At 44.2% G+C, this 21,414-nt stretch overlaps 1 protein-coding gene across 3 annotated transcripts in view; it reads left to right on the top strand.

Moving 5' to 3' along the window:
- LOC144604905 (voltage-dependent calcium channel subunit alpha-2/delta-1-like) overlaps positions 1 to 21,414 on the top strand; it is a 497,845-nt gene that overhangs the window by 280,935 nt on the left and 195,496 nt on the right. For all 3 annotated transcript variants that reach the window (XM_078419763.1, XM_078419762.1, XM_078419764.1), the window contains 3 exons: positions 7,669 to 7,738; positions 15,511 to 15,561; positions 15,664 to 15,763. In XM_078419763.1, coding sequence (XP_078275889.1) covers positions 7,669 to 7,738; positions 15,511 to 15,561; positions 15,664 to 15,763 — 221 coding nt within the window. The remainder of the gene's footprint in view (positions 1 to 7,668; positions 7,739 to 15,510; positions 15,562 to 15,663; positions 15,764 to 21,414) is intronic.

Genomic DNA, 21,414 nt, shown 5'->3' with positions numbered 1-21,414 from the left:
CAGCTTTTTGAGTGAAGAAAATCAAACTTAACTTCAATCTGATTCTGATTCGAATTAACTCAAATTTTTGTCCCCAGCTACTGATTCCCCTGCCATGTGGAATCAGTCCTTCCTGTTCACCTTTTCTGGGCTTCTCTTTGTTTAAATATATCCATTAAATCCTTCCTCATTTCCTCAGAAAACAAACATAGCCCATTTGCCCTCTTCCTGTAACTAATTCTCTCCAACCCGAACATTCTCTGGTCTCTTCTGCAACTCCTCAAGTGGTATTTTTGTGGTGGTCCGGTGACCAGGTGGTGTGGTGACCAGGTGACCAGGTGGTGCAGTGACCAGGTGGTGCGGTGACCAGGTGACCAGGTGGTGCGGTGACCAGGCGGTGCAGTGACCAGGTGGTCCGGTGACCAGATGGTCCGGTAACCAGGTGACCAGGTGGTGCAGTGACCAGGTGGTGCGGTGACCAGGTGGTGCGGTGACCAGGTGGTGCGGTGACCAGATGGTCCGGTAACCAGGTGACCAGGCGGTGCAGTGACCAGGTGGTCCGGTGACCAGATGGTCCGGTAACCAGGTGACCAGGTGGTGCAGTGACCAGGTGGTGCGGTGACCAGGTGGTGCGGTGACCAGGTGACCAGGTGGTGCGGTGACCAGGTGGTGCAGTGACCAGGTGGTGCGGTGACCAGGTGGTGCGGTGACCAGGTGGTGCAGTGACCAGGTGACCAGGCGGTGCGGTGACCAGGTGGTCCGGTGACCAGGTGACCAGGCGGTGCAGTGACCAGGGGGTGCGGTGACCAGGTGGTGCGGTGACCAGGCGGTGCGGTGACCAGGCGGTGCGGTGACCAGGTGACCAGGGGGTGCGGTGACCAGGCGGTGTGGTGACCAGGCAGTGCGGTGACCAGGCGGTGCAGTGACCAGGTGGTCCGGTGACCAGGTGGTGTGGTGACCAGGTGACCAGGTGGTGCAGTGACCAGGTGGTGCGGTGACCAGGTGGTGCGGTGACCAGGTGGTGCGGTGACCAGGTGGTGCGGTGACCAGGTGGTGCGGTGACCAGGTGGTGCGGTGACCAGGGGGTGCGGTGACCAGGTGACAGGTGGTGCGGTGACCAGGCGGTGCGGTGACCAGGTGACCAGGCGGTGCGGTGACCAGGGGGTCCGGTGACCAGGGGGTCCGGTGACCAGGTGGTGCGGTGACCAGGGGGGTCTGGTGACCAGGTGGTGCGGTGACCAGGGGGTCCGTTGACCAGGTGACCAGGTGGTGCGGTGACCAGGTGACCAGGTGGTGCGGTGACCAGGTGGTCCGGTGACCAGGCGGTCCGGTGACCAGGTGGTGCGGTGACCAGGGGGTCTGGTGACCAGGTGGTGCGGTGACCAGGTGGTCCGGTGACCAGGTGGTCCGGTGACCAGGCGGTCTGGTGATCAGGTGGTGCGGTGACCAGGTGACCAGGTGGTCCGGTGACCAGGCGGTGTGGTGACCAGGTGCTCCGGTGACCAGGCGGTGTGGTGACCAGGCGGTCCGGTGACCAGGCGTTGTGGTGACCAGGCGGTCTGGTGACCAGGTGGTGCGGTGACCAGGTGACCAGGTGACCAGGTGGTCCGGTGACCAGGCGGTGTGGTGACCAGGCGGTCCGGTGACCAGGTGGTGCGGTGGTCCGGTGACCAGGCGGTGCGGTGACCAGGTGGTGCTTTGACCAAAATCTGATGAAAGGAACTGAGCGAGAAATGAAGACCTTCTATTTGACTCAATAAGCAAAACCACATCCATGATTACTTCAGGTGAGCGATTGAGAGTCTCGGCACTGGAGTGATCCAGACATTCCTCTCTCCTTGAAGATTGAAGATCAAAGCCTTGTAATTTCTCAATATGCTCAGGTAGCAAGAGAGGGTAATACTTTGTGCAGTGCCCTCAACTTTGGTCTTGCCCGCTTCTCTTTACTTCCATCCTTGCTTGCTCCTGCATGATAGTGTCTCACACAGGGATGCCCACAGACATTGGCATACTGGTCGGGAGCAGCCCTGATTGTGAAAGGTGGGTCTTTGGTAACCTCTCGCTTCCAACAAGCAGGTTGTTTTCAAGACTAAATATCAGGAGAAAGAAACTGGGCCAACAATTCGCTATTGTAGGTGTCACATAAACTTCCAGTTCCAGTTCCTTTCCGGGTTAGAATCTCCATACTTCAGGTGATGACGGTAGATTTCTGTCCCATATTTCTTAACCTTTCTTAACGTTGTTGCACCTTGATGAAAACCCAGGAACCCTGAGATTGCCCCTCCACTGGGCCTCATTTGAAAAGCTTGGTGGCAAATCTTGGAGCCATTAACAGTAAGACCACAGGGAACATCAAGAGAATCAATTTTTGAATCAAAAATCTGTCAGATTTTACCTTTGTTGCTGGCCAGTGAAATAATTTGCCTTGATTTAAAACTGGAAAACTGCCAAAAATAGAATGGAATTGCAAGGCTATTATTCTTAGAAAAACTTGAGTGGGCACAAGACACAAAGATCGAACCTTATTCCATGGAGATAAAATGTCAGATCTGTTTCCCTGAAGCTTATATAATGCTTGCAAATTCCTTCCTCTTGTGTTGTTTTACTGAACGCGATTTGCATTTTGCCAAACTTGTTTGATGCCTTAGAGATAGCAAGTGCCTGTCACTCTGGATCCATCAGTTAAGGATTCAGTTAAAGTTCAATTTCCATAGACCCGCTCGGTCTTCAAGTGAAAAGCAATGACATCTCACAGTGCTCTGCCATCAGAATACAAAATCAGAATGGTGGCAAGTGAAATGTTTACACAGATGGGTTGTCAATTGATTTACTACGACTACTTTTTCCAATATCTGGCAAAATACAGAATGAGTGGAAAAACTGAAATTGAATTGTAGAATCATCCAGTGCAAAAAAGACCATTTGTCCCATCATGCCCATGTTGGCCAAAATAACCTAGTTTTATTTTACCTTCTGAAGAAGGAGCCTCACCCAAAACAACAGACAATAGACAATAGGTGCAGGAGTAGGCCATTCGGCCCTTCGAGCCAGCACCACCATTCAATGTGATCATGGCTGATCATTCTCAATCAGTACCCCGTTCCTGCCTTGTCCCCATACCCCCTGACTCCACTATCCTTATCTAGCTCTATGTTCTCCAGAGGTGATGTTCACCTATCTATGTTCTCCAGAGGTGATGCGTGACTTACGTAGTTACTCCAGCACTTTTGTGTTTTGTGCCTACAACTTGCTTTTGCTTACTTGCTGGCTTTTGGTTCTGTAGCCTTGTACATTATGGTTCTTCATATGGTCACCTTGGTATCTTTTAATTGTGGTGAGAGTTTCAGCCTCCAGCACCTTTCAAGCTGTGAACTCCAGGAACCTTCAGGCCAAAGGTCTTTTCCTTAACTCCAACTGCCTTGTTACTGAACTCTCTGCCATTGAAAATGGCCTTTCCCGTCCACCCGGTCTGGGATCACATTTCATCCACCTCTGGGTACATCCAGTGACCTTCTGACCAAAGCAACCCAGCAGTCTGGCAGTCTTTCTGTAATTCTCCTTACGACATCTTTGTAAATCTCCAGAGGAGCTTCAGCATCTGTGGAGGCTGACGGTTCTGGTCAAGACCCTGTATCAGGATTGAGATTGTGGAGGAGAGATAAAGAAATGAGAACGAGTGGTGGGACTGGGGCTGGTAAACCAGTAATTTTAAATTGACAGCTGAGATGTGCAGTTGCTACAGAAACTGCTTCTATCTCCTTTGGATGTCCATCCACCATGATGGTCATTTCTCCGGTGAATGGATCTGCATAAACTTAAACATGTCGTAGGTCAAAGTTTGTTTGCTTCTGGTCAGTAGCTGAGAGGAGCTGCTGGTAAATATTCTTCATTGAGTGTGTATTTGAAAGTTCACCCTATTCATTCCCCTGGTACTCATGTGACATTCGAGGGTTGTGAGGACAGATCTTTCATCAAGGTTAGCAGTCAAATCATCAATCCAAATGTGGTGTTTCAGATCACCTTTCTCAGGTCCCGTGATACCTGCAGCCTGTACACTTTCTGATCTTTCATATCCTTTACCTACATGCTGTACTGCGAAGAACCAAAGAGTAGCAGTCTGCTTAAGATCAATTTTGAATGCTGCCAAGTTCAGCAATAAATATGTCCGTGAACTTGACCAATATAACTGATGCAGTTAATTTCTTCAAGCTCTTGATCTCTCTGATCTAGCTTTGTCTTTTATAGCCACTCGGCGTATGAAACGTGATCCTTGCCCTGGGGCAATTAGGAGACGAAGTCTTGCTTTACTTTCACCACATCTCATTCTAACCTTATCTATTGCTGGAAGTATTGTTTGGAGTATTGTGTTTAATTTTGGTCACCCTGCTATAGGAAGGATGGCATTAAGCTGGTAAAAGAGTGTGGTGAAGACTTACGATGATGTTGCCAGGTCTTGAGGACCTGATTTATAGGGAAAGATTGAGCAGGCTAGGGCTTTATTCCTTGGAGTGCTGGAGGCTAAGGGATGAACATATAGAGGTGTATAAAATGATGAGGGGAATTGACAGGGTGAATGCACGGTCTTTTACACAGGGAGGGGGAAATCAAGAACCAGAGGATATAGGTTTATGGTGAAAGGGGAAAGATTTAATAGAAACCTGAGGGGCAGCAGTTTCACTCAAAGGGTAATGGGTATATGGAACAAGTGTCCAGAGGTGGTAGTTGAGGCAGGTACTATAACGGCATTTAACAGACACGGATAGGTACATGGATATGGAAGGTTTCGAGGGATATAGGCCAAACACAGGTGAATGGGACGAGCTTAGATGGACATCTTGATCGGCATGGACAGGTTCTGCTGAAGGGCTCATTTCCATACCGAATGTCTCTATGACTTTATGCCTCTTACCTTCAACTTTTCCCCTGTGTAGGTGGATTTATGCTTGAACATCATTGTACCATCAAGGCAATATGACTTGAACCACTCGTGCTCGCACAGTCTACACGGATGTGGAATGGTTACGTTTCTAAGCCAGCAGGCAGAGCTCCGAGCCAATGATCCAGAGCCACGGGTTGAAAACAGACAGTGGTAGTTGGAAAATTTAAATTCACGAAACTAAACAAATCCAGGTCCTTTTTAGTAAAACGCCAATACCATCAGTAATAGTGACAATGGAACAGCTGAATTGTCATGAAAACTCATCTGCTTCCCTCCTATCCATCAGGCAATGAACTCGTACCCAGCATTGCCTGCATTGATTCCAGATTAGCCGATCTTCCAGACTGTAATATTGACAATAATTTCTTAAGTAGCTCCTCGGTACAATGGTAGTTACGGATGGATCAATGAACAATAGGATTGCCAGCAATGTTCACAAACTGGAAATTAATAAATGGAGAAAAAAAACAATGTATTTAGGTCACTTCTGTCTTTGTGGTTCATTTACATTTCTGTGCGGTCAGCTTTGCACTTCTTGGTGGTTGACTTTGTCTTTCCTTGGTTGTTAATCTCAGGAATGTACTTGGTATCAGACATGATTAGGGATCTCAGGAACTGAGATTCAGACGGCTGAACTGATACTCTTCAGGAATACAACAGTGTCTGAGGAATTTACAGAGATTTGGATAAAGCAGGGCAGTGGTTCATAGAGTCCATGAACATGGAGATGGGGCATTTTTCCCACCATGTCCACGCCAACCAGTGGGTACCCAGCCACATTAATCCATCTTTCAGCACCACTTGGCCCAAAGCCTCCTAACTGGATAACTTAACCAAGAGACAACCATAGTCGATCAACTTTCTCTGTACTATTTGTATCCATTATACCACTGTGATGCAATGATGTCGGGGGTGGTAATGGTTCTGACAAGTTGCTCACTGTGATAAATCATTTTAGGAACAAAAGTAATAAACTATGGCATACGTATGAAATTGTGAATTGCATTAATGAAAGATTAGCCTTCAAATGTCAGCAGTATCTTATTAATGGAAGCAGTTAAAATGTAAATTTGCAATATTGTAATATTGTCGGGTATTCCAGAATAACAATGCAGTTGTTCAGAGACTGGAGCTATTGGATCAGCAGTCAGCATTGATCCAAATATGTGACTTCAAATCCAGCTGGGAAATTTAAGTTTAATCTATTTAACATTAAACATTTTAACATTAAATTTAACATTAACTATGTCCATGAAAACGGAAAAGCCCATATGCTTCACTCATGAACTTCAGGGAAAGAAATGGCTTGCATGTTATTGCAAACAAACCAACCTTTTTGCTCATCCACATGAATGTCACGTCCACATTAGGATGGCATCCATCTATATTTTGCCTATTTAAGTGTCCGTCTAAATGTCTACTAAACATAATAATTGTCTTTGAACATCCCACCCTCATTGCCAGCGCATTCCAGATATCAGCTGCCAAACACAAAACAATCAGAGAAATACAATAAATGCTGTGAATGCTAGCAATACTGTATGTTGTGACTCAATGAAATATCGCCCTGTGTCACAATTCAACTACACAGAGAGAAAAATGAAAAAAAAAACTATCCAGAGCACCTTCCGATCCTAATCAGGGCTAATTCCGTAATTCTTTGCATTGGTTAACAATCATTAAATAACCATCTAAACAAGCAACTAGTGACAAAGAAACATAAGCAAACTAGGTATCACAAAATGCTGGAGTAACTCAGCAGGTCAGGCAGCATCTAGGAGAGAGGTAATGGGTGACGTTTCAGGTTGAGACCCTTCTTTAGACTGATGTCATGGGGGTGGGACAAAGAAAGGATATAGGTGGAGACAGGAAGACAGTGGGAGAACTGGGAAGGGGGAGGGGAAGAGAGGGACAGAGGAACTATCTAAAGTTAAAGAAGTCAATGTTCACACCGCTGGGCTGCAAGCTGCCCAAGCGAAATATGAGGTGCTGTTCCTCCAATTTCCAGTGGGCCTCACTATGGCACTGGAGGAGGCCCATGACAGAAAGCTCAGACTGGGAGTGGGGGGGGGGGGGGGAGTTGAAGTGCTCAGCCACCGGGAGATCAGGTTGGTTAAGGCGGACTGAGTGAAGGTGCTGAGCAAAACGATCGCCGAGCCTGTGTTTGGTCTCGCGATGTAGAGAAGTTGACATAAACTAGGAGTTCTTTAACTACAATTATAACCCAGTTAGATTGTAAGACCATGAGGCATAGGAGCAAAATTAGGGCCATCAAGTCTAACCTGCCATTCTACCACGGCTTACCTATTTTTCCCTCTCAACCCCTTTGTCCTGCTTTCTCCGAGTAACCTTTGACAGCCTTACTAATCAAGAACCTGTCCATCTCTACTTTTAAAAAAGCCCAAGTTCTTGGCCTCCACTGCCCTCTGTGCAATGAATTTCACAGTTTCACCACCCTCTGCCTGAAGAAATTCTTCCTCATCTACATTCTAAAGGTAAGTCGTTTTATTCCGAGGCAGTGCCTTCTGGTTCTAGACTCTCCCACTACTGGAAACATCCTTTCCACGTCCTTCAATTTATCATCAGAAGCACTAACCACGATAATGGGTTACACACAAAGGAACACAAATCCCTTGCTTCATCAAGTTTCAGCCAGTACAAAGTTGGTTTCTCCGTTGAATTCTCAGGGTTTGTTGATATCGATTTAATCAGTGCTTTCACCCAGGCTCAATCTTCTCTTTACTTTTCAGCATCTCCCTGGGTGGATCTGACAAAGTCTGCCAACAGGATTGATCTGTACGATGTCCGGAGAAGACCATGGTGAGTGTGACCGGCGGTAGAAATTTACACATGTTCTTGGCTCTCCTCAGTACTTAATGTTTATTTACAATGAAGGGAACACTGAGGGGGAAAAAAAGAATTAAACTAGCATTTGTTTGTGGGTTTTACGAAACCATTCTGAGCGCTGATGCGTGGCAGTGGTGCAAGTTGCTTTGAGGATTTGCTGAGCCAACACAGCAGGAAGCAGCTTAACTAATGTGTACAGCTACAGGAAGGGTTACTAAGTGCATAGTTGAGATCAGTAACTCTGCTGTGCTTTTATTTAGTTTACTGCAACTCCATTTCAGGGAAGTGAAAACAACATAAAAATGTACTCAAATCAATTGTGTGGATTTTATTTAAGCCTTTAATTGTTACAAGACATTGATTGAATCACAGTGCACTTTCATCGTGGGGTCCAGATGTAAATATAACTTGTGATATAGTACCCAGCCATAGAACAGAGGGGGCTCTAGTTCAATTCACTTCACTATATAATCTCTGTTGAGCTGGCGGTAAACAGCCTCCTTTTGTGTCCTGTAACAAAGGAGCAAAACTGGAGAGCATCGAAGCAGGAATATAAAAGATTTTATTTTAAACTTCTCCAGGAATTAAAACTGAAGGCATAAAAGCAAACTTGTACCATTCAATGAATATTCTATGTTGAGGCAATCAACAGGATGCTGCTTTTACAAAGCTATTTCTGATATTACCTTTTATTCTTGTGTCTGTTCGTCACCTGAGCCTACAGTATGGCTGATGAAGTTGAATGCCGTCACTCGCCCTTGTTCTGACACTCTGGGCCATTAATACTCCGTGGATGATGGAAATGTGTATAACCTGCACAGAATTCTAAAATAAGCTTAAAATGTAAAAGTATTGTCAGTTTCCCCTCTTTACCACCCTCCCTGTCCCCCCCCCCCCCCTTACCATTCTGACAACGCCAGTCCATACATTACATTTACTTGGGTGTACATCATGTCGTTTTCCCCAGCTGTGAGGTGGGGCAGTTAACGAACAGAGGAGCCTTTCCCATCACTTGCCAAAACCCAGCAAACAAAGTCTGAGCCTCCATGAACAATGGGGACTTTGGGCTTTCACCTCCCCCCCCCCCCCCCCCACCCCACCCCTCGTGGGCAGCTGGTTCAACATTTACTGTGGCGTTACTGTCGTGCAAATCTTGTAAATAATGCGAGAATAACTCCAAAGAAATTAATGCTCAGGAGCTCATTAATGTATCATCAATTTCAGTTTGTGGACTCCTCCATTCAAGATAGTTGGTTAATTGAAGGGTTGAGGGGACATCTATAAATCCATGGTGTTGTGATTTACTCTCCATTACAATTAAAACACAAAGTCCGTGCTATGACTCCAGGATAAGTGCTCAAACTAAGAAAGCCAAGCCCAAAGCCAAAGTATTATCTAACTATCTAACTAAATATGCCAACTTACATGATCAGACTGTGAACTTGCCCCAGGGGAGGTCCCAGGTAACTGCACTGAAGCAGTGGGAGCAAGAATCAAACTGGCTTGTGGAGCAATTGACTACTATCTCTGAAGACGATGGACAGCAAAATTGAACCCTGACCAGGTTAACTAAAGGAAGGAGGAAATGGTGGATGAGCAGGGAGGAATATACATATTTCAGTCACGCGGTGAGGAATAACATTAAAAATTGATGAAGGGGATAATGAAGGTGCAGTTGTTCAGGGGAATGTCCTGCATGCTGTTCTCGCCAGTTAATTGGAGGTTTGTGTGGGTGGAATTGGAGAAATGTCCGGGCATCATCCATTAATTAATACATTGCTTGCAGCTCAATATGTTGGGAGTGCCAATCAAATATAATGAATGATGCACTCAGGCCTCCTGAGTCTCTCGTCTCCGCGCCATAATATCATGTTCTGTGGTCTTCGAGGTGCTCAATGGGTTCTTTTTTAATTCTGCATTTCCACGAAGCCTATAAATGTTTCCGTATAAATTTTATGCAAATTGCCAAAGAATTGGGAGCAGAAAGGGCTGACCTAGTCATTTTAATTGCGCAGCATGTTGGAACACATTAGAATAGCTACGGTGAAGAAATATCACATTTAATTGCAGTATTCAAATGCAGTTTTGAGTTATTTGATTAAACATCTGTTTTTAAACCATCTATATCTGTATTATCCCTGCTCCAACGGTTTTAGAAATTGGAATTTTCTGGCCGTGCGATGGAATGTGCATTCGAGGCAGTGAAGCTGATTGGTGCTAGCTCCTCATTGCCATTAACTGTAACACTGAGTTAAACGCATACAGGTCTGGCACTGCACAAGATGGAAACGATAAACAGCAGAATGTAGCACGACGTGTGAGAGGTGGGAAGCTGCCTTTGAAACCCTGCGCTGGTTTATCTTGGAATGTGTTGTGAAGGGTTGAGATCTCTCTTTGTGGGTCTGGAAGAGAAAAAATGCACCGGCTGACAGTTTCATCTTAAAGGGCTGACATCTTGGGAAGGCTGCGAAAGCTTGACCTGGGCTCAGACGAGCAATATTGCTCTTCAAGGAACCACATTATCGGAGGGAAAGATGCAATTTGTTTGAATTTGTTTTGAAGATATTGTATTATCATTCTTGTTACAAGTACACATCTGCAGTCTCATACACACAATTGATAGGAGTGTAGCAAAATTATTTTTCTTCACAACTCTCATAAGGCAGAGCGAGGCAGAGAGAAAGAGCCACTACAGAAAAAAAAACAATGGGAAAATGTCAAGTAAAGTTGATCTGATTGGGGAGAAAGTTCCACTGGGTCCTCATTCCTATTTGGGGCTGTCAACCCTGTTTCAATGTCTAGGTGTCTCCTAGAATGAGACCTGGAAATTTCAGGCACTGGTATTCTCTGATCACAGAATGGAGAGAGTTTATATTTACTGTCTTTGCTTTTGCATGCACTTTATTCTAAATCTTAATAGATATACAAATGAAATGTGTAAGAAATTTCAGCATCAATTCTCAAAAGCAAATCAATGTAGAAATCACCATATATTTAGACATGATCAGGATTGGAAAAAAATTGGTAGTAAAATAACAATAATGTGAGTGGTGAGTGAATCTACCTCAAATAGTTTAAATGATGTGCAAAAGTGCTCCATTGATCAAGGGCACAATTTAAATTATAAACACACATCCTTTTGAATTTGACCTGAAGTATATGATTATTTTCTTGTGTTATTCCTATGTATTCTGAATAATATTCAAAGCTGGTTAAGAGGGAAGCTGTAAATAAAGGAACAATAATTAAGTATGTAGGGTGGAACTGAAGATGCTGGCTTAAACCGAAGATGGACACAAAATGCTGGAGTAACTCAGCGGGACAGGCTGCATCTCTGGAGAGAATGAATGGGTGACGTTTTGGGGTCGAGACCCTTCAGACTCAAGAAGCCTGAAGAAGGGTCTCAAACTGAAATGTCACCCATTCCTTCTCTCCAACAATAATTAAGTTATGGGACCAACAATTGAAAATAACTGTCAGCGGAAGAAGTTCAGTTTCAATTGAAGGAGTTAGTCAGTGTCAGTCTTCTTAATGACTGCAAGCAGAAAATAAAACTGCCTACACTTTAGACAGGTGAATGCCATAGGGTTTGGTACTTAGATAAATTACAGGTGATGCTCTGCACTGCTTTTGACACAAGTATGGACATGCACCTTACCACTCAAGTGCAAATGCATTTGCAGTCATTTGAAATTGATTTTAGTGCCATTAATGAGCGCCAATTATAAATACATCAGAACGGCTATATGTCTTGCTGAGCACTCATCCTGCACATTTCTGAATGGCAGCTACGATCGTTTCTAAAAGAGATGGTCCAGGAAGCTAGACACGGTTTCGCATCAGTTAATTATCATTTCTGTGCACTGAAATGTGGCAAAAGTGTTGCTAATACCTCTCAAATATATTTGCCATGGAAAGATTTTCTCGTTCCGAAGAAGGTAATTCTAAAGGAATTAAATGTGTATGTTCAAGTTGGAATTGTCCTTTAAGATCGTCCAAATTATAGTTCTAATTCTTGAGAAAATGAATTGGATTTTTGACATCCTTCACAGAATGGTGCTTGTTGATAAGACTCAGAAACTGGCAGATTTTGCCAAAAGTATAACGAAGCATTGGCAAGAGGTGCAGGCACTTCACATCGGACAGACTGTGATGGACATAAAGTCTATCCATGGTGTCCTTCCACCTGTCTGCAGCTTTTGTTGTTGTTGATTGTGTCATCCTGCACCAGCACTCAGTGTGGCCTGGTTGCACAAAATCATATTCACGTGGTTCCATTCTTAACCCATTCAGTCGTAGGAAAATTATTCTGCAGGGTCCTCAATGTGTTCCCTTGGTCTTGTCCTGGCTTCCTCTTATTTCACACCTGATGCCCATCATCTGATAACACTGACTCAGTTTTGAAGTGTACATTAGCAACTCCCCACCACTGCCCCTCTCGACCACTTGGCTGTCTCTGATTCCCCAGGCCGCTGGTTCAACATTGAATTCTGGAAGAGAAGAACATTTTTCCAGCAAAATATTGGGAAGACTCCAGTCATTTTCTTTAGAACTGTTACAAACTCCACTCCCTCCCCATTGAATCTGTACTTTCCCTGATAGGTTGCTTGCAACCTTGGTGCTTTTGTTAACTCGAGATGAGTTTTGGTCCACATATCTGCACTGACACTGTGACTGGACTTTGTAAAGTTGTCTGACACTGCCAAGCCTCAATTCATCTGCTATTAATACTCTCTTCCATGCCCTTGTTATCTCTAGGCTTTATTCCAAGGCAGTCTACATTTTCCTATCATGGTTTACTCACTGTAAGCTAATGTCATCTTAAACCCAGCGTGGGACATATAGAAACAGAACCGTGTTCAGCCCCACACCCAGCCTGCACTCCAGAGGCTGCCCTGCCCTTCAGTAAGATCATGGCTGCTCCTGTGTGTATGTTGCTTCACCTCCTTCATCCATCATCTCTGCACTTGCTGTCTGCATTGTATCGATTCTAGATTCACATTTTGGCATAAATATCTCTCAAAGGCGTTGCCCCATCCCGTCTTTGAAATCTCCTTCACTCCTATAAACCTATTGAGGGTTGTAAAGGTTGTGTTACCGTACACATCCATCTTCTTTTCTGCATTGATGACCTCTCGATGCCTGACTTTAATTGCTGACTTGTGTTGACTGCACCTTAAATGACTTTGTGACTTTGACCCAAGGCTCTGAACCTCCTTTTCTTACTTTTCTACTTTTGGAGTTCCCTTTAAAACCTGAAATTTCTAATCAATGTTTTGCTCATCTGACAAACGTGGCCCAATGTTAAATTGTGATTCACTGTTCTCGTCTGTAAAGTGCCATGGGATGTTTGCAGTGCTCAGGGGTGCTATGTAAATAGAGGTGCCTGATGCTGTAAATCCCAACATAGATATCAAGCACTTCTTTTTGTGCTCATGTTAGAGAGACTGAGGATGTCTTTTTCTGAGGTAGGTCCTGAGGGACTGACTCAGAATGACTTGTTGTCACCCCTATTCTCTGGATCTCAGATGGGTGATGAGGCCAGGATCAGACCAGCAGACTCTGCCATGGGTGTGATGGCAGCTGGGAAGGAGATGTCCTGCTGAGGCTCTGTAAGGCACTGGTCAGGCCACATGGCTCTGTAAGGCGCTGGTCAGGCCACATTTGGAGTACTGTGAGCAAATTTGGACCCCATATCTGAGGAAGGATGTGCTGGCACTGGAGAGGGACCAGAGGAGGTTTCCAAGAATGATTCCAGGAATGAGTGGGTTAGCATATGATGAGCGTTTGACAGCACTGGGCCTCTACTCGCTGGAGATTAAAAGGTTGAGGGGGGACCTCATTGAAAGTTACAGAACAATGAAGGACATAGATAGAATGGATGTGGAAAAGATGTTTCCACTGGTGTAAGAGTCTAGGACCAGAGGTCGTAACCTCAGAATTAAAGTGCGCTCTTTTAGAAAGGAGGTTAGGTGGAACTTCTTTAGTCAGAGGATAGTTAATCTGTGGAACTCAATGCCGCAGAGGGCTGTGGAGGCCGTCAGTGGATATTTCTAAGGCAAAGATATACAAATTCTTGATTAGAAGGGGTGTCAAGGGTTATGGGGAGAAGGCGGGAAAATGGGATTAGGAGGCAGAGATCAGCCATGATTGAATGGCGGAGTAGACTCGATGGGCTGAATGGCCTAATTCTTGTGAACTTGTGCAGGAGCTTTGGGAGGTCTTGTGCTCCTTCTGCCAATGTGGCTGGACTTCCTGATGGTTAATTAACCACTACCTGTCATCAGTCTGAAGAAGGGTCTTGACCTGAAACATCACCTATTCCTTGCTACCTGTCCCGCTGAGTTACTCCAGCATTTTGTGTCAACCTACAAACCCAGACGTTTTTGTGACGTGGGATAAATCTTGAACACCTTGCAGTCTCAGGGAGAACTTACTTACTCCGATAGCACAGGAGGTCAGGACTGAACCCGGATTCCTAGCACTGTGAAACATTAGCCTCACCACCGTGCAGCTAATGGATCAGGTGTAAGAAAAGTCCGGAGTGGCATGGGGTCAAGGGTTCCTCATAGGCAGGTGATGGGGTTCAGGTGTCAGATTGGGGTTTGGGATGGGAGTGACCATGATCCAAAGTTTGAGGGGAGTCACAGACCAGGAACTTGTGCTTGGAGATTGTACTTATGCTGAGGGAGTGTCCGTGGAACACAAAGGGTTGCTGGATCAGGACCAGGTGGAGAGAGGTTGTTGTAGGAGTGGATGAACCAATCATGCATTTGCTACATCAGATATTTTGAGTGTGGATTGGAATTGACACCATGATGTGTGTTACTGAAATGGAAAATATATCATCCACAGAGTGATGAACTGTTGGAAGGATCCACATTGCTTTTCTATTTGGCCTGGTTTCTTTCCTACTGAGGAAAATCAGTGGAAATCTTTCAAATTCCTCGGCCCACATTTTCTTCCTTTACCATCTGCATTGATTATTAAGGGGTTGGACACGTTAGAGGCAGGAAACATGTTCCCAATGTTGTGGGAGTCCAGAACCAGGGGCCACAGTTTAAGAATAAGGGGTAGGCCATTTAGAATGGAGATGAGGAAAAACTTTTTTCAGTCAGAGAGTTGTGAATCTGTGGAATTCTCTGCCTCAGAAGGCAGTGGAGGCCAATTCTCTGAATGCATTCAAGAGAGAGCTAGATAGAGCTCTTAAGGATAGCAGAATCAGGGGGTATGGGGAGAAGGCAGGAACGGGGTACTGATTGAGAATGATCAGCCATGATCACATTGAATGGCGGTGCTGGCTCAAAGGGCCGAATGGCCTACTCCTGCACCTGTTGTCTATTGTCTATTGTCATTGGCATTAATCGCTTTTTCCCCCCAGTGCATTTTATAAAAGGACTAAGTAATGGCGTCCTTGGTGTCAACTTGATTAAAACCCCAGGCCTTGGCTCTTGCAGCAGATGAGTTCATTCAGCCCAAAGTGCCCGCTGTCTCCTCATAAAATCTACTCAATGAATGCCAGCCAATGTTCTTTCACTGAAGACATATTATTACATTATTATGCTTTGTCCAAACAAGCTATGCTTCTGTATTGCCTCTAAAACTTGATACATGAACAAGACTGGAAGTAAACAATAATACACCAGGTACACCTCCAAGTAGTCGTACTATGTTTAAAGTGACTTATATGCATTATCTCTTGTTACAAAGTTTGTGATGGCTCACTGATTTGTTTCATTTCACAGGTACATTCAGGGAGCTGCTTCACCCAAGGACATGCTGATTCTTGTAGATGTGTAAGTACTATCGAAGTACATGCAAAATATTGCAGTTGGTACTTTCCTTGTGGAAGTTAAAATGTCTGACAATTTCTTTGCTCTCTTTTCCATTATGAAAAGGAGTGGCAGCGTCAGTGGACTGACATTGAGACTAATTCGGACGTCGGTCTCTGAAATGCTGGAAACGCTCTCTGATGATGACTATGTGAATGTGGTTTCTGTGAGTATTTACAGCAGTCAGTTGTATTGAGTTGCCCGTGTGATAACCTGCCATGGTATTTGTGGCCAGCAAATCCTTTTGCATGGGGCTCAGATAATCGTGCCTCATAATCCCAGCATGGAAGACACATGCAAAAGGACAGGAGGTCATGGATTGGACTCCACAGTTTAGCTCTACAGTTGTTACTCTAACACATCATCCCTGTTGTCACTGCTCCTGACCCCAACGACCTAAATCCCTATCAGTACATCTAAAGTCTACAATACAACACCACCCTGAAGGCATGAAAATAGATGCAGCAGAAGCTCTGGAAAGAGCATGTTTGAAGGAATAAAAAATATTTTATATATAATTCTGCACACAGTTTTAAATGGAGCCAATGCAGTGTAAGAAGCATGTCATTAACTGGTGTCAAACTGTGCTCTGTGGGAGGTCTTAATTATATCCAATATGTGAATCAGCTCCAAGGATCGCTCAGCAGTTTTGATTAAATAAAGCATTTATTTTTGAAGTAAATACATTTGGAAGGTTGGATTGAATTGTTTTTCTCATGTACATTTGAGTCTTCCAAGGTAATAAATTCTCAGCAGTAGCATCCAATATGTGGCTGCAGGGAGAAAAGCACTGTGCCACGCAGTTTAAGTGGTGGTTTGGGCAGCATACGAGCCCAACAGTGACCATGTACGCCATCGTTGTCATTGATTGAACATTTAAAACTTTGTCTAATGCAGCAAAGAGTTTCACCAAAAGGCCACCTATTAAAACCTACACAAGAAACTGCAGATAGTGTTTGAGGTTTAGGTTCATTATTGTCATGTGAACAGAGGTACAGTGGAAACCTTTGTTTTGCATGCTCCCCAGTCAGATCAGATAATGCTATACAAAAATCCCATTAAGTTAAACTCGAGTACAGTAGGTAGAGCAAAGCGGAAGATGCAGAGCGCAGATTACAGTTCTTATTGATGGGTACTGTTCTCGGGTGATTGATGGTCGGCGTGGACTTGGTGGGCCAAAGGACCTGTTTCTATGCTGTATCTCTAAACTAAACTAAACTACTCTAAACCGTATTGAGGTACAGTGAAAAGCTATTGTTGTGGGCTATCCAGTTAGCAGAAAGAAAATACATGATTACAATTGAGCTATTTACATGTAGATACATGATAAGGGAATAACATTTAGCGCAAGGTAAAGCCAGCAAAGTCTGATCGGCGATAGTCCGAGGGACACCAAAGAGGCAGATGTAAATGTCCAACTTGGCTTCTGACAGAATGGCTGCTCCTCTCAAACCCTGCTTGACTTTAATTCCATGGTGGATGACAACAATGTGTAGGAAGGAACTGCAGACGCTGATTTATATTGATGATAGACACAAAATCCTGTAGTAACTCAGTGGGACAGGCAGCATCTCTGGAGAGAAGGAATGGGTCTATTCAGAGGCTCAGTCTGAAGAAGAGTCTCGACACGAAATGTCACCCATTCCTTCTATCTAGAGATGCTGCCTGTCCCGCTGAGTTACTCCAGCATTTTGTGTCTATCTTTGCTGGACGACAACAAAGCTGCAGTAAATGCTTTGCTCCGTGCAGAAATTCTTGCTATTTGTGGAGTGGATCCATGACATTTCCTTACGTCTTGCTGCATTTGCTGGGTACACTTTAGGCGCAAAGGTAAAAATGAATAATTATCGTGTCACTTTCTTTAAGTCCAAGCTAAGAAGTGACTACAGCACGTCCTTTAAGTTAAGATGGCATTTAACCTATTACTGTTTTATTCTTTGATCAGCTGCGGTAATTATCCCATAAAAAATGGTCAATCTCTTTGTCTGAGATCTGCGATAAAGGTTTCAGGGCGTTTGCAAAACACAGTTCTCAGTTGAAGTGAAATCTGCTTCTCTGGGAGATCTGTAGGTGTTTGATCCCTTTGCAGCAGATTTTGTTTCCATATTCCTTGGTGGCATAATGTGTGTGTTGAATCATATTCTCCATTTCCAATGTAGCTTATGCACTGCAGGAGAAGTGTCACAAATTGAAAACTGATCATCAGATTTAAATAAATCCCCAGCACGTTACCTGTCATCAACATACTATGATATATTATATTCAGATATTGTCATCTGTCTTTATGGGAAAAATGGAAAATAATTCGATATTTTTAGTATTTGGCTTCAGTGGATTTATATAAAATTAGCATCAATTAACTTGTTACAGTTGCTCTATTTTTTGGTCTGGCAAGAACATTATCAATGCACCCTGTGGTGATTTGCCTTGTTGGAGAAAATAACGTACACGCATTCAAAGAGAATGCAAATAGTTACCAATTCTTCCAAATTGAACTGCTGTACATTCTTTTTTAACAATGTTTTTTCCATATGGGCAGTCAAAACAAAATGGAGTGTTTTATCCTGAAGGTACCCATAGAATGTGAACACCAAAACACCAAAATATATACTATTACCAATGTAATGTAGATATTATCATAAGATCATAAGTGATAGGAGCAGAAATAGGCCATTCAGCCCATCAAGTCACTGTACCATTCAATCATGGGTGATCTATCTCTCCCTCCTAACCCCATTCTTCTGCCTTCTCCCCATAACCTCTCACACCTGTACTAATCAAGATTCTATCTACCTTTGCCTTAAATATATCCACTTACTTGGCCTCCACAGCCTTCTATGGCAAATTATTCCACAGATTCATCACCTGCTGACTAATGAAGTTCCTCCTCATCTCCTTCCTAAAAGAATGTCCTTTAATTCTGAGGCTATGACCTCTAGTCCGAGACTCTTCCACTAATGGCAACATCCTCTTCACATCGACCTCTATCCAAGCCTTTCACTATTCTGTACGTTTCAATGTGGTCCCCCCTCATTCTTCTAAACACCAGCGAGTATAGGCCCAGTGCCATCTAATGCTCATCATATGTTAACATTAACAGAACTTAAAGGGCAGTATTTACCTTTAAAGTCATTGAATTCCAATAGTGAAATACGTAGAACCTCAAGTAAGAGAAAATTGGCCATTTATAATACATTTACTTCCTCACTTTGAGTTGCAGCCACTGCCAGGTGAGGGAATGAAGTGTAGCAGCCCTCTGGCATGCAGCAAAGTCCCAAGTGAACCATTGTGATTTTCATGATGGAGCGGGGAGCATTGAGAAGGGATTGCAGTGAGAGGCTCTACTCTTCTTCCAATGGTGCAATTGTGGACAAAATGCCAGCACCTCTGAAAGAGTGTGCTTTAGAACAAAGAACAGTAGAGTGAAGAAAAGGAATAGGTGACGTTTTGGGTTGAGACCCTTCTTCAAGGTCTCGACCCGAAACGTCACCTATTCCTATTTTCCAGAGATGCTGCCTGACCCGTTGAGTTACTCCAGAATTTTGTCTATCTTCAGTGTTAACCAGCATCTGCAGTTGCTTCCTACACATAGAACAGTACAGGAATAGGCCTTTCAGTCCAAAGTGTATGTGCAAGTTAGTTAATGCGATTGAGTGGAACATGAGTCCACTGTATGCACATTCTGAGGAAAGGATGCTGCCATTAAAGGAAGATTATCATTGAATAGAATTAATAAATTAATAGGAACTGTAGGTTGTAATAAATCGAGCAGTTTGTTCACAAGTGGGCACCATCAAGTTATAAGTGAATACAGTCACTAATTGTTGAGGTGAATTATAAGTGTAATGGAGTGGAGGGCAACAGTGCATTTATGTAATCACCTACAACCACAAATTAATTGAGAAGTGAGCTGCACTGACTTAATAAATGTACAGTTTTGGAGCCACATCAAATCAATACAGGAATGGAGCATGGTATATTAGTCAGTTATTGGAGCATTCGCCTTATAAAAAAGATATAAGTAAATGAGGAATTGATTGCTGGTGAATTTGCAAGGATTGTTCATTTAATGAAATTGAGTAAGCTGTTGTCAAGCTGTAAAGGGTGCAGTGAATATGAACAAGGATGTTGCCAGGGCTAGAGGGTCTGAGCTCTCCGGAGAGGTTAAGTAGGCTGGGGCTCTATTCTGCGGAGCGCAGGAGGATGAGGGGTGATCGTATTGAGGTGTATAAAATCATGAGAGGAATAGATCGGGTAGATGCACAGAGTCTCTTGTCCAGAGTAGGTGAATCGAGGACCAGAGCACATAGGTTTAAGGTGAAGGGGTAAAGATTTAATAGGAATCTGAGGGGTAACTTTGTCACACAAAGGGTGGTGGATGTATGGAACAAGCTGCCAGAGGAGGTAGTTGACGCAGGGACTATCCCAACATTTAAGAAACGGTTAGAAAGGTACATGGATAGGACAGGTTTGGAGGTATATGGACCAAACCCGGGCAGGTGGGTCTCGTGTAGCTGGGACATGTTGGCCCGTGTGGGCAAGTTGGGCTGAAGGGCCTGACTCCACACTGTATCACTCTATGACTATGAGTATGCAAATTGCTGAAGGGAATAGCTACTGAAACTGGAAATCTTGATTAAATTCCACTGATATTATGGAGGGTTCTTTTAAATCAGGTGGGAGCAGGGGAGAACCTTTGATATTGTAATGGTTTTCCATTGAAGGGTGAGTGAGGCTCCACGGATGCCTGGGGAGCTGTGCTGACATCTTGGTGGCATTCCATTCATAATCTGATTTCTTAGCACTCTTCATTAAATCCAGATTTGGTGCCAGTGTTGGTTTATTATTGTCGCATGCACCAGGATACAGTGAGTTTGTTCTGCGTACTATCCAGTCAAGTGATACCGTGCATGAGTGCAATAATTTATGTGATGGACTAGGATGTATCCATAATTCATTGTAATGCCTTGCAGTCTTGGGCAGAGCAATTGCTAAACCAAATTGTGATGTCTCTCGATAGAATGTTTTCTATTATGTCCATGGTAAAGATGAGGCAGGAATTTGAAATTCTCTTGACATGGTGGAGAGTTTGTGAGGTGTCCCAGATGTAGATGGAAAGCGACATGAGAAGGGGGAATAAGACAATGTTGAGGTGCGTGGAGATGAGTTCACTTGAGCAAGAGTAACCAGAGTCAATGGGCCCACTAGGGTAGTCATCTTTCTGGATCTTGGGTAGGAAATAGAAACAGGCAGTGTAGTGATGGGGAACTATCAGGTTGGAGGCTGTAGAAGGAATTAGTTTAGTTTAGTTTAGAGATACAGTGCGGAAACAGGCCCTTTGGCCCACCGAGTCCGTGCCAACCAGCGATGCATGCACACTTACACTATACTACACACACCAGGAATAATTTTATGCAATTATATACCGAGCCAATTAGCCGACGAACCTGTACGTCTTTGGAATGTGGGAAGAAACGGGCGATTCCCGGAGAAAACTCGCGCAGGTCACGGGGAGAACCTACAAACTCAGTACAGACAGCACTCGTAGTCAGGATTGAGCCCAGGTCCCTGGCGCTGTAAGGCAGCAACTCTACCGCTGCGCCAACGTGCCGCCGTGGATATTGCCAGGAATGAAGAGATCCGTGATGTTTTGTGAGATGGTGGCCTGCTGTTCGTTTGTGGGTTTGTGGTCAAGGGGTAGGTATGAGGAAGTGTCCACGAGCCGGTTCGGCCTGGCCACAGTGGGGGAGAGGGAAGAATAACAAATTACCAGTTACAAATGTTGCCCAACGCCGATGTGCTTTTTTGCAAATTGTA

The sequence above is a fragment of the Rhinoraja longicauda genome, chromosome 23, assembly GCF_053455715.1.
Source record: "Rhinoraja longicauda isolate Sanriku21f chromosome 23, sRhiLon1.1, whole genome shotgun sequence".
Lineage (NCBI taxonomy): Eukaryota > Metazoa > Chordata > Chondrichthyes > Rajiformes > Arhynchobatidae > Rhinoraja > Rhinoraja longicauda.
The sequence above is the reverse complement of the archived record's forward strand: the minus strand, read 5'-3'. Positions and strand labels throughout refer to the sequence as shown.